The sequence below is a fragment of the Gymnoscopelus microlampas genome, assembly GCF_963454915.1.
Source record: "Gymnoscopelus microlampas genome assembly, chromosome: 4".
Taxonomy (NCBI): Eukaryota; Metazoa; Chordata; class Actinopteri; order Myctophiformes; family Myctophidae; genus Gymnoscopelus; species Gymnoscopelus microlampas.
Genome location: NC_139941.1, coordinates 57,373,339 through 57,388,689, shown reverse-complemented (window position 1 = coordinate 57,388,689; position 15,351 = coordinate 57,373,339). Strand labels below are relative to the sequence as shown.

Here is a 15,351-nt window from a genome sequence, read left to right as displayed (position 1 = left end):
TTCTTGATATTAAGAAGCATAAAATAAAGCTTTCACATTGCACAGTGCATACTCTTTCTTTATTGCTCATCTCTGTTACAGTGATGTTTTTATCAGTGCACATTGTGAAAAAAGGTATTTGACCCTTCCCTTCACAGCTAATAGAGATTTATTTATTTTAAGAATCGGTTCAGAATTGAATGAGTATGTATGGCTATAGTTAAATGTGAAGCTCTTTCTGCTATAAATATGCATCCATATACTACTCCACTTCAAGGAGTACATTTTTTTGGACCGAAATAACCGAATTAAACCCGAAATAAAAAGAAAAACAACCCGAAAAACCTGACGAGTTGTGAGCTTGTAGATCTGCTATTCTCAAATAACAGATGTATACAGGTTTCATGTGGTCAAACTATATTCAAATAAACGGTTACACATAGTTCACTTTTTCTTTTCTTGTAGCAATTTTTAATTTACAGAACATTGTCAAATTGCATTACATTTAGTGCAAATAATAACACTTCCGATGTACAACATAGAAATATACAAAGTATGTCCATTCCTTTGACAAAATATCAAAATTAAAAAGGCTAAACGTTCATTTTTCTGCTGATTTTTAATTTCCTCTTTTAAACCATTCAACTTTATAACGTGGATTCTCTCCAAACACACCGACCCCCTCTAGGACCCAGAGGCACATCCACCGCTCAGGGATTCCCTCTGAAATCCCAACTTTAAACCGGGGGTTCTCAAGGTGCGTTCCGGGGACCCCCAGGGGTCCTTGAGAGGGTTCCAGGGGGGTTCCAAGCTAAATGATTGATAGGAACCAAATGGACCCTTACAGGTCTGTAACTCTGATGTTACAATGTTAGTGCACAATAGAGAGACAGACAGACAGACAGACAGACAGACAGACAGACAGACAGACAGAGAGAGAGAGAGAGAGAGACAGAGACAGACAGACAAGACAGACAGACAGACAGACAGACAGACAGACAGACAGACAGACAGACAGACAGACAGACAGAGAGAGAGAGACAGACAGACAGACAGACAGACAGACAGACAGACAGGCAGACAGGCAGACAGACAGACAGACAGGCAGGCAGGCAGGCAGGCAGGCAGGCAGGCAGGCAGGCAGGCAGGCAGGCAGACAGACAGACAGACAGACAGACAGACAGACAGACAGACAGGCAGGCAGGCAGACAGACAGACAGGCAGGCAGGCAGGCAGACAGACAGACAGACAGACAGACAGACAGACAGATGACCTGGTAGTCTGGTCCTCCGTACTGAGACTTCTTCATCTCATTCATGACTGATTTGTAGGAGTCTTACACTCGCCTACGCTTCTCCAGCTCCCACACACACACACACACACACACACACACACACACACACACACACACACACACACACACACACACACACACACACACACACACACACACACACACACACACACACACACACACACACACACAGTTGTCTTAGAACAGTGTCATTTTAGATTTCTTTGGACTATTCAAAAATAGCAGATCTGCTATTTTATGTCTGCTATTTTTTGAAAAATCAGGAAAATGTGTGCAAATCTATGAATATATATTCTACAAAATGTCTTCTAAAACCTAACAGTTTAGAACAAAAAACGTATGTTTTTATATCAGTGGTTCTCAACCTTTTTCATGTCAAGGACCCCCAGAATGATATGTATTAGGCCGTGGACCCCCATTGCAAAATATTTAGTTCCAGGGACCCCCAGAAGGACAGATTTGAGTAAAAAAGAAATTGCATAAAAATATATATATATTCAAAGGATTATTTGTGAGGACAGAGTGGTGGAGCGGTTGGCCTCACAGGATCAGAATGACCTCAGTGTCATTTCAAAGCCACGGAATAATAGAGGATATGCGCATGCTTAAAGTGAATGGCACATCGAGTGGCAAAGCAACATGTAAAGTGAGTTTAACATTGTTTAATGTTGTTTAATGCAATCAGATATGACTTTTCTGTTTGGATGCATGGGCTGTGAAGGCCAGAAAGTATTTTTTTGACACTCAGTAGGCATTCCTGCATAATTTCCGGGTTTGATGATGATGTCACACGCATATCCTTTATATGCAGGTATAGAATAATATACATGCATAGAATAATATGCAGGTATAGAATAATATGCAGGTATAGAATAATACAGAATATAAGAATAGACAATTCATCAATGTGGATAAATGGCCTCATTGTTATCTTTATAGTTAACATTTTGTACAAAGCCATTTATTCCTGAAATAGTGAACGAAGCGCCAGGATGAGCAAACTTACATTTATGAATTAAATCCTGACCCGTCCCTCATGAGAGTGTGTCTGCTGCCTGTTCCTAAAACCACCTTATAGAGAGACCACTGGAGAGACAGACAGACAGACAGACAGACAGACAGACAGACAGGCAGGCAGGCAGGCAGGCAGGCAGGCAGGCAGACAGACAGACAGACAGACAGACAGGCAGGCAGGCAGGCAGGCAGGCAGACAGACAGACAGACAGACAGACAGACAGACAGACAGACAGACAGACAGACAGACATGACATGTCTGTGAGTTATGTCAGAATCACTATTTTGAGCTGTTTAACTGTGTGAAAAGCAGGTGGAAACAGTACTCACATTTCTTACTTAAGTAAAAGTATCAATACTGCAATATAGAAAAACTCTGTTACAAGTAAAAGTCCGGAATTCAAAATTGACTTGAGTAAAAGTACAAAGGTATTGGTGTCAGAATGTACTTACAGTACAACAAAAAGTACTAAGGTTAGGTTTAGACATAGTTTTACTGAGATTAAGGTTAGGAATAAGGTTAGGTTTAGACATAGTTTTACTGAGGTTAAGGTTAGGAATAAGGTTAGGTTTAGACATAGTTTTACTGAGGTTATGTTTAGGAATAAGGTTAGGTTTAGACATAGTTTTACTGAGGTTAAGGTTAGGAATAAGGTTAGGTTTAGACATAGTTTTACTGAGGTTATGGTTAGGAATAAGGTTAGGTTTAGACATAGTTTTACTGAGGTTATGGTTAGGAATAAGGTTAGGTTTAGACATAGTTTTACTGAGGTTACGTTTAGGAATAAGGTTAGGTTTAGACATAGTTTTACTGAGGTTAAGGTTAGGAATAAGGTTAGGTTTAGACATAGTTTTACTGAGGTTATGGTTAGGAATAAGGTTAGGTTTAGACATAGTTTTACTGAGGTTATAGTTGGGTCATTTATGGCACTTCCGTGACCGCGGAGAGCGAAGGTCCGTTTCTCAATGGATTTGTCATCTAGGAGGGTTATTAAACAAATTTAGCCGGGGTGTCTTTTTTAAAACGGCGGGGAAAATTTGTGGGAGACCAAAATCCAAAATGGCTGCCGTGAAAATGAACTTTTTAATGGTTTGACCTACAATGATGCACAATACATGGTTTCAGAGCTTATTTTGGTCAAAGAATACATATATGGTGTTTATATAATGATTTGACCTATTGTCGACCTTCAAATGCAAGATGGCTGCCAATTATGAGCTCCAAAAGGGAGTTTTTTCAAAATCGTCACAGAGCCTTCATATTAGGCTCAAATGAAAGCTCTGCTCATGATGAGTTGAATAATATACAGTATAAGTACACAGAAGTAATCTCTGAGGTCAATAAAGTCAATGTTTGTGTGTAAACAGCAGTTGCTGATTTGCGGTTTCCCATTAAATAGGGTAGGCTACTGAGAATATGGTGTCCAGTTCATCCCATCACATTTTCATAATGAACCAAAAATAAATGAGCTCTATAGCCTAACATAAAATAGTATTCTGTATGCAAAGCTAGAAAGGTTAGTTGCTTGAGGTGAATTTAAAGGTCAACTCATTTGTCACCCTTATTTTGTAGTATTGCTCCCAGTGTTTCCTGTCTGTCTTCCTTGCCTTGTCTAACCAGTCTTGTGATTTTGTCAGTGTTTCCACCTGTGTCCTCCTAGTCCCCCAGCCTATCCCAGTGTTGATTGTCAGTTGAGTTCACCTGTGTCCTGTTAGTCCCTGTATATTTAAGCCCTGTGTTTGCACTGTGGTCTTGTTGGTCTGTTGTCATGCGAGGTGAGGTTTTTAGTTGTTGTTCTTTGTGCTCAAGAATCTTGGACATTAGAGCGTCTGCCATTCCAGAGCCCTTGAATCGCTTGTAGATGGCATAGATGTAGGACATCAGCTGGTGGAAAGTTACGAGGATTGGGAGGATGTCCTTGAACATTAATGGATTCTCCGCCTTGAGCTGAGTGAACGTCTTGTAGGTGGGCAGGTGACCAACAAGAAAGGAGAATGGAATATTCTTCTGCCGCATGGCCTCCACATGTTTCACCATTATGTCATTCACCACTGACTTGCTTGGAGGTTCATTGTATGTTGTGTGGTAATTAGGCATGCTCTTGTTGGGTGGTGGATGACAGCAGGACTGGGCACCACTGTATCCTGGAACTCGCTGCTCTTGGTGGTCTTCTGCCATGATTGTCTACACGAGACAGTGCATGTATTACAGAGCGAGCACGCTGTGGAGCTGACCCATCCACTGGTGGATCTACCCTGGGACAAGCAGGTGACTCACTCTTGCTACCAGGGGGGGCATCTGTACTGGCAAACCTCTGTCAGTTCCGCACACTTCTGCTTTAGCTGTGCAGAGATTTCCTTCTTCTTGGTGAGCGTTTCAGCAGTCTCTTTGCCTGGTTTCTTTTCATAGCTCTCTGGCTGCATGTACATGACATTTGTTCGATGGACTGCTGTAGAGTCACCTGTCATAGTGTCAATCTTGAAGTCGTCATTGTCGATGATCACGATAGCTGGCTTGCTGTCTGCGATCTCGTGTGGGCAGGTTGCTGATGCCTCCACATCCATCAGAGCCCAATGGTCATAGAGGAGCAGTGTGTCTGCAAAGCTGATGCATACACCGCTCTTGTGCAGAGTGTCTACCAGATCTTTACTCCTTGTCATGCCATGGACATTTACTCCCAGGTTGATAGCAGAGCTCCGCAGTGTGCTCGCTCTGTGATACATGCACTGTCTCGTGTAGACAATCATGGTACAAGACCACCACCTGAAGAGCAGCGAGGTCCAGGATACAGTGGTGCCCAGTCCTGCTGTCATCCACCACCCAACAAGAGCAAGCCTTATTACCACACAACATACAATGAACCTTCAAGTCAGTCAGTGGTGAATGACATCATGGTGGAACATGTGGAGGCCATGTGGCAGAAGAATATTCCATTCTCCTTTCTTGTTGGTGACCTGCCCACCTACAAGATGCTCACTGAGCTCAAGGCAGAGAATCCAGAAATGTTCAAGGACATCCTCCCAATCCTCGTACCTTTCCACCAGCTGATGTCCTACAGTACATCTATGCCATCTACAAGCGATTCAAGGGCTCTGGAATGGCAGACACTCTGGTTACAGCAGGGGTAGTAGTGGAGGGGTTGGTAGACCAAGCACTACGAGGAAAGCACTACAGACAGGGCGTGCTGTGCATCCTGCTCTGGCGAGAGGTTCTTATCCAAAATCACTTCCAAGATTCTTGAGCGCAAAGAACAACGACTAAAAACCTCACATGACAAAGGTCTACAGATCAATAAGAACACAATGCAATCACAAGGCTTAAATAGACAGGGATTAACAGGACACAGGTGAACTCAACTGACAATCAACACTGGGATAGGCTGGGGGACTAGGAGGACACAGGTGGAAACACTGACAAAATCACAAGACTGGTTAGACAAGGCAAGGAAGACAGACAGGAAACACTGGGAGCAATACTACAAAATAAGGGTGACAAATGAGTTGACCTTTAAATTCACCTCAAGCAACTAACCTTTCTAGCTTTGCATACAGAATACTATTTTATGTTAGGCTATAGAGCTCATTTATTTTTGGTTCATTATGAAAATGTGATGGGATGAACTGGACACCATATTCTCAGTAGCCTACCCTATTTAAGGGGAAACCGCAAATCAGCAACTGCTGTTTACACACAAACATTGACTTTATTGACCTCAGAGATTACTTCTGTGTACTTATACTGTATATTATTCAACTCATCATGAGCAGAGCTTTCATTTGAGCCTAATATGAAGGCTCTGTGACGATTTTGAAAAAACTCCCTTTTGGAGCTCATAATTGGCAGCCATCTTGCATTTGAAGGTCGACAATAGGTCAAATCATTATATAAACACCATATATGTATTCCTTGACCAAAATAAGCTCTGAAACCATGTATTGTGCATCATTGTAGGTCAAACCATTAAAAAGTTCATTTTCACGGCAGCCATTTTGGATTTTGGTCTCCCACAAATTTTCCCCGCCGTTTTAAAAAAGACACCCCGGCTAAATTTGTTTAATAACCCTCCTAGAAGACAAATCCATTGAGAAACGGACCTTCGCTCTCCGCGGTCACGGAAGTGCCATAAATGACCCAACTATTAGGTTTAGGAATAAGGTTAGGTTTAGACATAGTTTTACTGAGGTTAAGTTTAGGAATAAGGTTAGGTTAGACATAGTTTTACTGAGGTTAAGGTTAGGAATAAGGTTAGGTTTAGACATAGTTTTACTGAGGTTAAGGTTAGGAATAAGGTTAGGTTTAGACATAGTTTTACTGAGGTTAAGGTTAGGAATAAGGTTAGGTTTAGACATAGTTTTACTAAGGTTATGTTTAGGAATAAGGTTAGGTTTAGACAGTCAGTGGTGGAAGAAGTACTCAGATATTTTACTGAAGTAAAAGTAGCAATACCATAATATAAAAATACTCTGTTACACGTAAAAGGCCTGTGTTCAAAATGTTACTTGAGTAAAAGTACAAAAGTATTGGCATCAAAATAAACTTAAAGTACCAAAAGTAAAAGTACTCAAATGTTCGAAAATAGCCTAGGTACAGTATTAAATAGGGCTGAAGTAGTTAATGCATGTTTTATAATATAATAATGTATTTCTGCAGAGTAACTAGTAACTAAAGTTTTCAAATACGTTTAGAAATACTTGGTGGCGACCGTTCAGAGGTCACTGGATTTGACCCCGGGACGAGCATGTTTTGGGAGCGAGCGTTCTTGTATTCGTCCTAAAAACAACAACAACATAATAACAATAACACAATAAGAAGAACAACAATAATATAATAACAATAACACTCTGTACCTCCGGACATCTCCAGAGATGAAGGTGAAGGTAAGGGCGTGGCCACCAGGTGGGCGGAGCCACGGCTCCGGTTGGAGATCCGGTGATGTCTGAGGAACAACCCACTGGAGTGGAGTCTGAGCGCCCCTTCATCATCCTCATCATCATCCTCCTCCTCCTCAGAGCTCCTCAGATGCACACAGATGAAGATGCTTCTTTTACTAGAGCAGAAAAAACACATCAGTATCACCATTATTTATAACCTTTTCCTCCATTACCATTAAACATTTAAATAAATAAATAGCAAATATAGGGCTTGTATATCCACTATTTCCTCCAGCATTGTAAAACAGAAAATAATTAATTTAAACACTTATGTTTTTATTTTACATTATTCTGGGGCTGTGCGATGCACATATCTCAATATGTATGCCAAATATCTCAATAGCTATACAATATGTATAACAATATATTTAAATTCCAGACATCTTGTGTTGTTTATAGCAACTAAAGACAGTTGCTTCCTACTCAAACGTACTTCATCTGAACATGTTTAGTGCCAGGGAGCCCCATATACTACATTTATGTTGTTACAATGTTTACAATATTACACATTTTATTTCAACATTTGTTTTGAAAACAGCAGATGTATACAGTGTGTAGGTTTAAATGTCTCATGTGGTCTATAAACTACATTAGTAGCTTATTTTCATAGTCCTGGTTGCTTATTTCTCTCACTAAATCACCACTGCTTGGTGGTGGAAAAAGTACTCCAGTACTGAAACATAATAACATAAACATAAATAACATCACTCTGACACATGACAGACATATCATGACAGTCATGAAGGAACTTCAACCTGGTTTTGTCTCTTTCTCCATTTACAACCCGTACATCTACATAAACGTTCACATTTACAATATAAAGTGCTGACCTCATGGCCACGGATGTTAACATTATGTACGGGCCCTCAGAAGTACCCGTATCTTCCATATTGTTTAATAAAAAGCATTTTAATCCGATTGGTAGCCATGTGGCCAAGTGCTTTCAACTACGCGCACCTATCGGTTGGGAGGTGTACTGCACTCTGATACATTATAACTCGATGAGAAAATGGCCACCGATCTGATTAAAATGCTTTTTATTGAACAATACTGAAGATACGGGTATTTATAAGGACCCGTACATAGTTGGAACATCCATGGCCATGAGGTTAACACTTTATATTAAAAATGTGAACGTTTATGTAGATGTACGGACTGTTAATGGAGAAAGTGCAAACACCAGGTTGACATTCTGCCATGACGCTCGCGACAGACATGCGTCACGTGACCCATGGCAAAGCAAAGCAAAGCAAAGTTTGTTGTTTACCCAGGGTGTCGGACTAAGCACGAAGCTTGTTTCCAGCCGGACCCTGCATGGAAGCCTTGCTCAAGGGCTATTCAGCGGTGATTCATGATTGATGTGATGAATTGGGGAATCGAACTAGGGACCTTCCGGTATCAAGGCCGCCCCTCTAACCACTAGGCCACCGCTGCCACCAACACTGCTTGTTGACATGTTTGTTTGTTTACCTTTGACTCCCAGAGGAGGAGAACAGCAGGAGGTGCGAGGAGGAGGAGGAGGAGAAGGAGGAGGAGGTGTTCATAAACAACACATTAAAGCTCTTCCTGTCGGCCAGCGCGTGCAGAGGGTTGATGTTTGATGAAGGAAACCTCTCACCAAGCGACACCAGAACCACCTCCACGGGCGCCGCCATCTTGAATGACGCAGAGTGTAAACGTACGTGCTGACGTCATGACGTATGATGATGAAGCAACGTATGTGAGAGAGAGCCTCCTGGTGGAGTATCAATACTGTCCAGTGGTGGATTGAAGTACTCATATATTTTACTTAAGTGAAAGTAAAAATACCACAATATAAAAAATACTCAGTTACTTGTAAAAGGCCTGTGTTCAAAATGTTACTTGAGTAAAAGTACAAAAAGTATTGGCATCAAAATATACTTAAAGTATCAAAAGTAAAAGCATTACATTTTTGGAAAATAGCAGATCTACAAGCTCACAATGGGTCGCGATGCGACACGTTGTGAGCTTGTAGATCTGCTATTTTCAAATAGCCTATATAGGGCTAAAGTGGTTAAAGGTAAGGTAAGTGATATATTTGTGTTGTTTTTTTGTTAAAAGGTTAAAGTAGTATATTGTGATAGTAATCATTGCTACAGAGCGTTTGTTCGGTCACATGGTCTCTCCAGCTCTTTACTAAACAGAATATAATACATACATATTATTGCTATTCCTCAAAAATGTGGAACGCCCTACCAAAAGGAGTAAAGGAGTGTAAAACCCTACTCTCCTTCAAAACTGCCCTAAAGATACACCTTCAGGAGGCTGCAATTGGAAAATGGCCCCTGTCTAAGTCCTAACCTTACCTACCCCCCCCCCCCCCCCCTCTCCTTCTTCTTTTGTACATATTTCTCACTCTTCATACCAGTAACCTGTAAACTGATTGTATGACATTCTATAGTAGTTGTGTATATCTGTCTGTCTCTTATATGTCATCATGATTTGTGTGCGTGGGGAACTCATTTGAAACAAGCTCAGTGCTTTTATGAGTCTTCCAGTTTAGTAGACCTTGTATTGTGAATTTGTACTTCCATGTACTGTTGTTCTCATGTCTTACTAAATAAAGTACATCAATCAATCACATGTTCAGGTAGGTGACAACATTTAAGCCAATCAGGAGAGAGCTCTGAAAATGTATTGATGGATAATTTATAATCGGTAGTTTATTAGATTATAATTATTGTATGATTATTGTATTGTATCACTTTGGATAATTGCATAAAGTATGATGTATTTGCTCAGAAGGGACCGTTCTGTAACTGCTAAGATAAGATGTCCTTGCTCCCTGGCCTACTCTTTCTTACCCATGAAAGTTGTGGCTACAGTTTATCTATGATGCCTTAGAACAGCTAACCGTGCCACCAAGATGAGCCTTTGCCCCTGTTCATGTTGATATTATATTGTGGGGTGGGCTTAATAAGAGATAAACTGTCTGTTATAATGATGAACATTTTGTATTACCAGTAGAGAATATTTTTGACGCTGTACCACCTTGTCTCTCCTGTGCAAATAATCCAGTAAACCTGATTATTATTTAAGACTGACGGTGCGTTTTAACAGCGGGCAACTCTGGGCGATGCCGGACGATATCGTCCAAAAAGATAAAGAAAATCCATCTTTCATCGCCCCCCCGCCCACTTCGCCCGATCGCCGGCTCTCATAGACTTTCATTATATTTTTGGACGATGTCGCCCAGCATTGCCCGCTGTTAAAACGCAGGGTCACTCCGTGTTACTTGTTTTTACGGTAATCCTTTTTGAAAGCGTACTCTCCTGGTTTTCCTAAGTTATCATGTATTTTATGTTTTTTAAAGAGCTGGAGAGACATGGAGACTCCTTTTACTGAACAAACACTCTTCACACCTTTAATGTATGTATTAAAATGTAATACTTTATATCTGCATAGTAACTAGTAACCAAAGTTTTCAATATATATATATATATATATATATATATATATATATATATATATATATATATATATATATATATATATATATATATATATATATATGTGTGTCTGTCTGTCTGTCTGTCTGTCTGTCTGTCTGTCTGTCTGTTTCAACTTTTAAATGACATGAGATTTAAAGTGTCCTTATTGACATGAAAAACACCTTGACATTACCAACAAGAGTCAAATAAAACAAAAAAACAACAAATAAATACATAATTATGTACAGTCTGTCAGGTTGTTCACTTCAACATGTCTCTCTAGTAACAGGTGATGTTTAATAAAATAATAATTCTGATTGGCTGCTGAGTGAAACACACACACACACACACACACACACACACACACACACACACACACACACACACACACACACACACACACACACACACACACACACACACACACACACACACACACCACAGCATTTTACCAGCAATGCTGAACACACATAATAATATTTATACAGTATGTGCAAAGTAGACCAGTGGAGTGCTCCAGCATTTTATTTGGGTATTCTCTTCTGTGCCCAGGTATTTTACTTTCTGATTGAAGATGTCCCTCTTTCTTTCTTTCTTTCTTTCTTTCTTTCTTGTGTTTCTCTTCAACAGAATCAGAATCATCTTTATTGTCACATCTCAGGTTAAAGGTGTAAAGAAGTGGGTGAAGTTATTTTTTGTGCAGCTCCATCGTTTTAGTTATTTTCAGAAAGAGAAAAAAAGAAGACGGGGGAGGGGCAAGGAGAGAATAAAATATGAATCAAACAAAGATATTTACATAAAGTATATACACATAGCTTATCTATCTGGTACTGTATAGACATAAGGTGCATAAGGTACAGTATGTACATAAGGAGACATAAGGTCCATAAGGAACAGTATGTGCATTAGGTTAAACATAAAGTGCATAAGGTACAGTATGTACATGAGGAGACATAAGGTTCATAAGCAGCAGCTATATACATGATTAAGTGCAATAATCCACACTGTCGTCTTTCTGGAAACAGATGATGCAACATCATATCTTTAATCTGATTGGCTGATTCTTCTAAACTATAAAATGAGTCCTCCTTCATTCTCTTTCAGACTCCAGAACTTCTCTTGAGGTAAACATGTATTTATTCTGATCTGTTTATTCTGATCTGTTTATTCTGATCTGTTTATTCTGATCTGTTTATTCTGATCTGTTTATTCTGATCTGTTTATTCTCATCTATTAAATTCGGTTTAGTTTTGATCAGTGTTGATGAAGATTACAGCCACCCTCCTCATCCTCTCCTCTGTACTTCATGTCAAAGCGATCCCAGGAAGTAAGTACATTATATTTATGTTATGATATAATATATACATTTATATATACTGTTATTATATAAAACCAAATATGTACAATGCACAATACAAACAATTGACCTGTGACACACACACACACACACACACACACACACACACACACACACACACACACACACACACACACACACACACACACACACACACACACACACACACACACACACACACACACACACACACACCTCTCATGTGACACTTTGATCACATGACCAGTGTGTTTTTAAAGACATTTGATGGTTTCAGCAGTGAGATGTAATGAGGCTTAGATTGATGTTTAATGAACATGAACAGCATTTTGCCAGCGACGCTGAACACACACACACACACACACACACACACACACACACACACACACACACACACACACACACACACACACACACACACACACACACACACAATTTTAGCCTCTGTCAGGAGGGGGGGCAAGACTTTGTCACAAGGGGGGGTGGGGAGGGGGTGGACACAAAAACTATGGAACTCTGACTGGTATTATTTTACACTATGGAATTGGAAATAATAGAGCATATTCACATGGCGGCCATTTTGTCATCTTGCATTGAAGAAACGGGGTGGCATTTCATTAACTTAATAATAAAATGGCCGCCGTGTGAATATGGTCTTCAGAGACCACACCCCCTTGTCACCCTGCATAATAATACATATGTGCAGAGTAGACCAGTGGAGTGGAGAGCATTTTATTTGGGTTTTCTCTTCTGAAGTGACCAGATATTTACGGGTCCATTTGGTTCCATTTGTACACTCTCAGAGTTATGGGGGTCCTTGCAAAAAAAACATTTGAGAACCACTAGTAGGACTCCTAATGTGTCATATATAGTGTCGTAGTAAATCAGAGCCAAACATATTCTGAAGAAAACCCAGAGACTTGACATTCAGTAATTGGGTCTTATGATTAAAATAAGAACATTATAATGGTGTGTAAATGAAGAATTTGCCACAGACACATTGGTCCATGTACGGACATATTGATGGGTTAGATATAAGGTGCATAAGGTACAGTATGTACATGAGGAGACATAAGGTGCATAAGGTACAGTATGTAAGGAGACATAAGGTTCATAAGCAGCAGCTATATACATGATTCTGTGCAATAATTCAGACTGTCGTCTTTCTGGAAACAGATGATGTAACATCATATCTTTAATCTGATTGGCTGATTCTTCTAAATATAAAACGAGTCCTCCTTCATTCTCTTTCAGACTCCAGAACTTCTCTTGAGGTAAACATGTGTTTATTCTGATCTGTTTATTATCATCTGTAATATATTAGAGTATATTTATAATGTTAGATTTATTTTATTAAAACATACAGTATATTTATATTGTTATACATACATTATACGTATATTTTGATAAATAAATAAATATCTATCTATATTGTCATTAATTTAAATAAACATTATGTCTGTTGATTATATACTGAGTAACATACTGTTATGTTGATATATCAAATATACATACTGTTTATTCATAGTGTTATTATTCAGCCTCAAGGCCCGAACCAACAGGCTTTGGATACATTATTTTACACTGTGCAACCTGACTTATGAACAATACACACTAATAACACACACACACACACACACACACACACACACACACACACACACACACACACACACACACACACACACACACACACACACACACACACACACACACACACACACACACACACACACACACAGTGTGTTGTGTCATTTAAGCCCATATGATCAGGGCCCTTCTGGTAGTTCTAGAGTCAGGTTTACTCTACCTAACAACACTAGTAGGAGTTAAATGTGTTATTTTTTTATTATTAGTAGTATTGTGCACTGGGTTAGATAATTAGTTAGGGAAAGTTAGCCTAATGTCTGACCATTCCGTAAAATAAATGCTTACCACTAGCTTTCTTCACAAACATGTTCATAAAGGTGTGTACAAACACCTCTCAATTTGTACCAACCCAACACCCTTGGGATACTTTGTGTGAGCCAATCAAAGTTGGGGTACCCGGAGGGCCTGGAAAAAAAACTGGAACAATTCAAATTGGCCAAAATGAACTTGTGGGATGTCTAATTATAGGTTTTCAGGGGTCCTGAATCCATTCCAACCATTAGTTTTTACTATAAAATTACTCCTGGCCATTAAAGTGGCCACACCTACTTTTATCCATCAGATTGTGGTGGCTGTACTAGTCATCTATCTGGGCCCTCTCAGACCCCCACCTTTCAAGCAATGCATTCTGGGATAGATGTTAAAATGTCACAGATCACAGAAGTGAACCTTTCAGGTTCTGTTTATTCAGCTCTCTGTATCTCTGCTACACATCACTCTATAAGTCATATCTCCTAAACTGGTGGGTCAAACTGTACAACCACGTGTCAATATGTAGTTATGATTCCTGCTTTCATATGACATGACAACATGTCAATGTGTAGTTATGATTCCTGCTTTCATATGACATGACAACATGTCAATGTGTAGTTATGATTCCTGCTTTCATATGACATGACAACATGTCAATGTGTATCTGTTTATTCTCATCTGTTAATTTCAGTTCAGTGATGATGAAGATTACAGCCACCCTCCTCATCCTCTCCTCTGTACTTCATGTCAAAGCGATCCCAGGAAGTAAGTACATTATATTTATATTATTATATTAAAGATACTGTTATAAATATACTCTTATTATATAAAATATGAATTCATAGATGTACTCTTGTTTTTGTTATATTTATATTATTAAAACATACAGTATATTTATATTGTTATACATGCATTCTATACATCTTTTGATATATGAAATATATATCTATATTGTTATTAATATAAATAAACATTATGTCTGTTGATTATATACTGAATAACTTACTGTTATATTGATATATCAAATATACATACAGTTTATTCATAGTGTTATTATTAGTGTGGTTGCCCTAACAGGGCAACCACACTATAGTACTCTATAATCTTTATTCTTTCTTTCTAGATAAACTTTATTTCAGGCTGCTACTCCTCCCACAGTTTTTTTCCCCTAATTTCGTGCCATATGTCAAAATGACCGGCTTCACCGGGAATCGTGCGCTTGTACTTTGCTAAAAGATTGGTTACATAGTTTAATTGATATTGATTTATTAGTGCATTACATTTCCCCTTCCACTTTAATGGAAAAATGAAAAAAAAACCATTCAAGTATTTTTTTTCTCAGAAACCGTAAGGGCTAGAGTTACAAGACTTGCAGGGGAGGTTCATAATTTAGTGCGAAATTATTATACAAAACTTTACAC

General features: G+C 39.2%; 3 protein-coding genes across 3 annotated transcripts in view; 2 read left to right on the top strand and 1 right to left on the bottom strand.

Moving 5' to 3' along the window:
- Positions 1–15,351, top strand: part of LOC311044508 (H-2 class II histocompatibility antigen, E-S beta chain-like) — a 246,425-nt gene that overhangs the window by 67,361 nt on the left and 163,713 nt on the right. The window lies entirely within an intron of this gene.
- Positions 7,015–8,895, bottom strand: LOC311044156 (uncharacterized protein; the record flags this gene model as incomplete). Its single annotated transcript, XM_084055575.1, has 3 exons — positions 7,015–7,079; positions 7,157–7,356; positions 8,711–8,895. 3 exons carry the CDS (start codon positions 8,893–8,895, stop codon positions 7,015–7,017), a joined length of 450 nt encoding a protein of 149 aa, XP_083911701.1.
- Positions 14,619–15,351, top strand: part of LOC311044155 (H-2 class II histocompatibility antigen, E-S beta chain-like) — a gene marked incomplete at its 3' end in the record, with an annotated part of 56,513 nt that continues 55,780 nt past the window's right edge. The window contains exon 1 of the mRNA XM_084055574.1: positions 14,619–14,695. Within this exon, the coding sequence (XP_083911700.1) occupies positions 14,629–14,695 (67 nt within the window). The 5' untranslated portion in view covers positions 14,619–14,628. The remainder of the gene's footprint in view (positions 14,696–15,351) is intronic.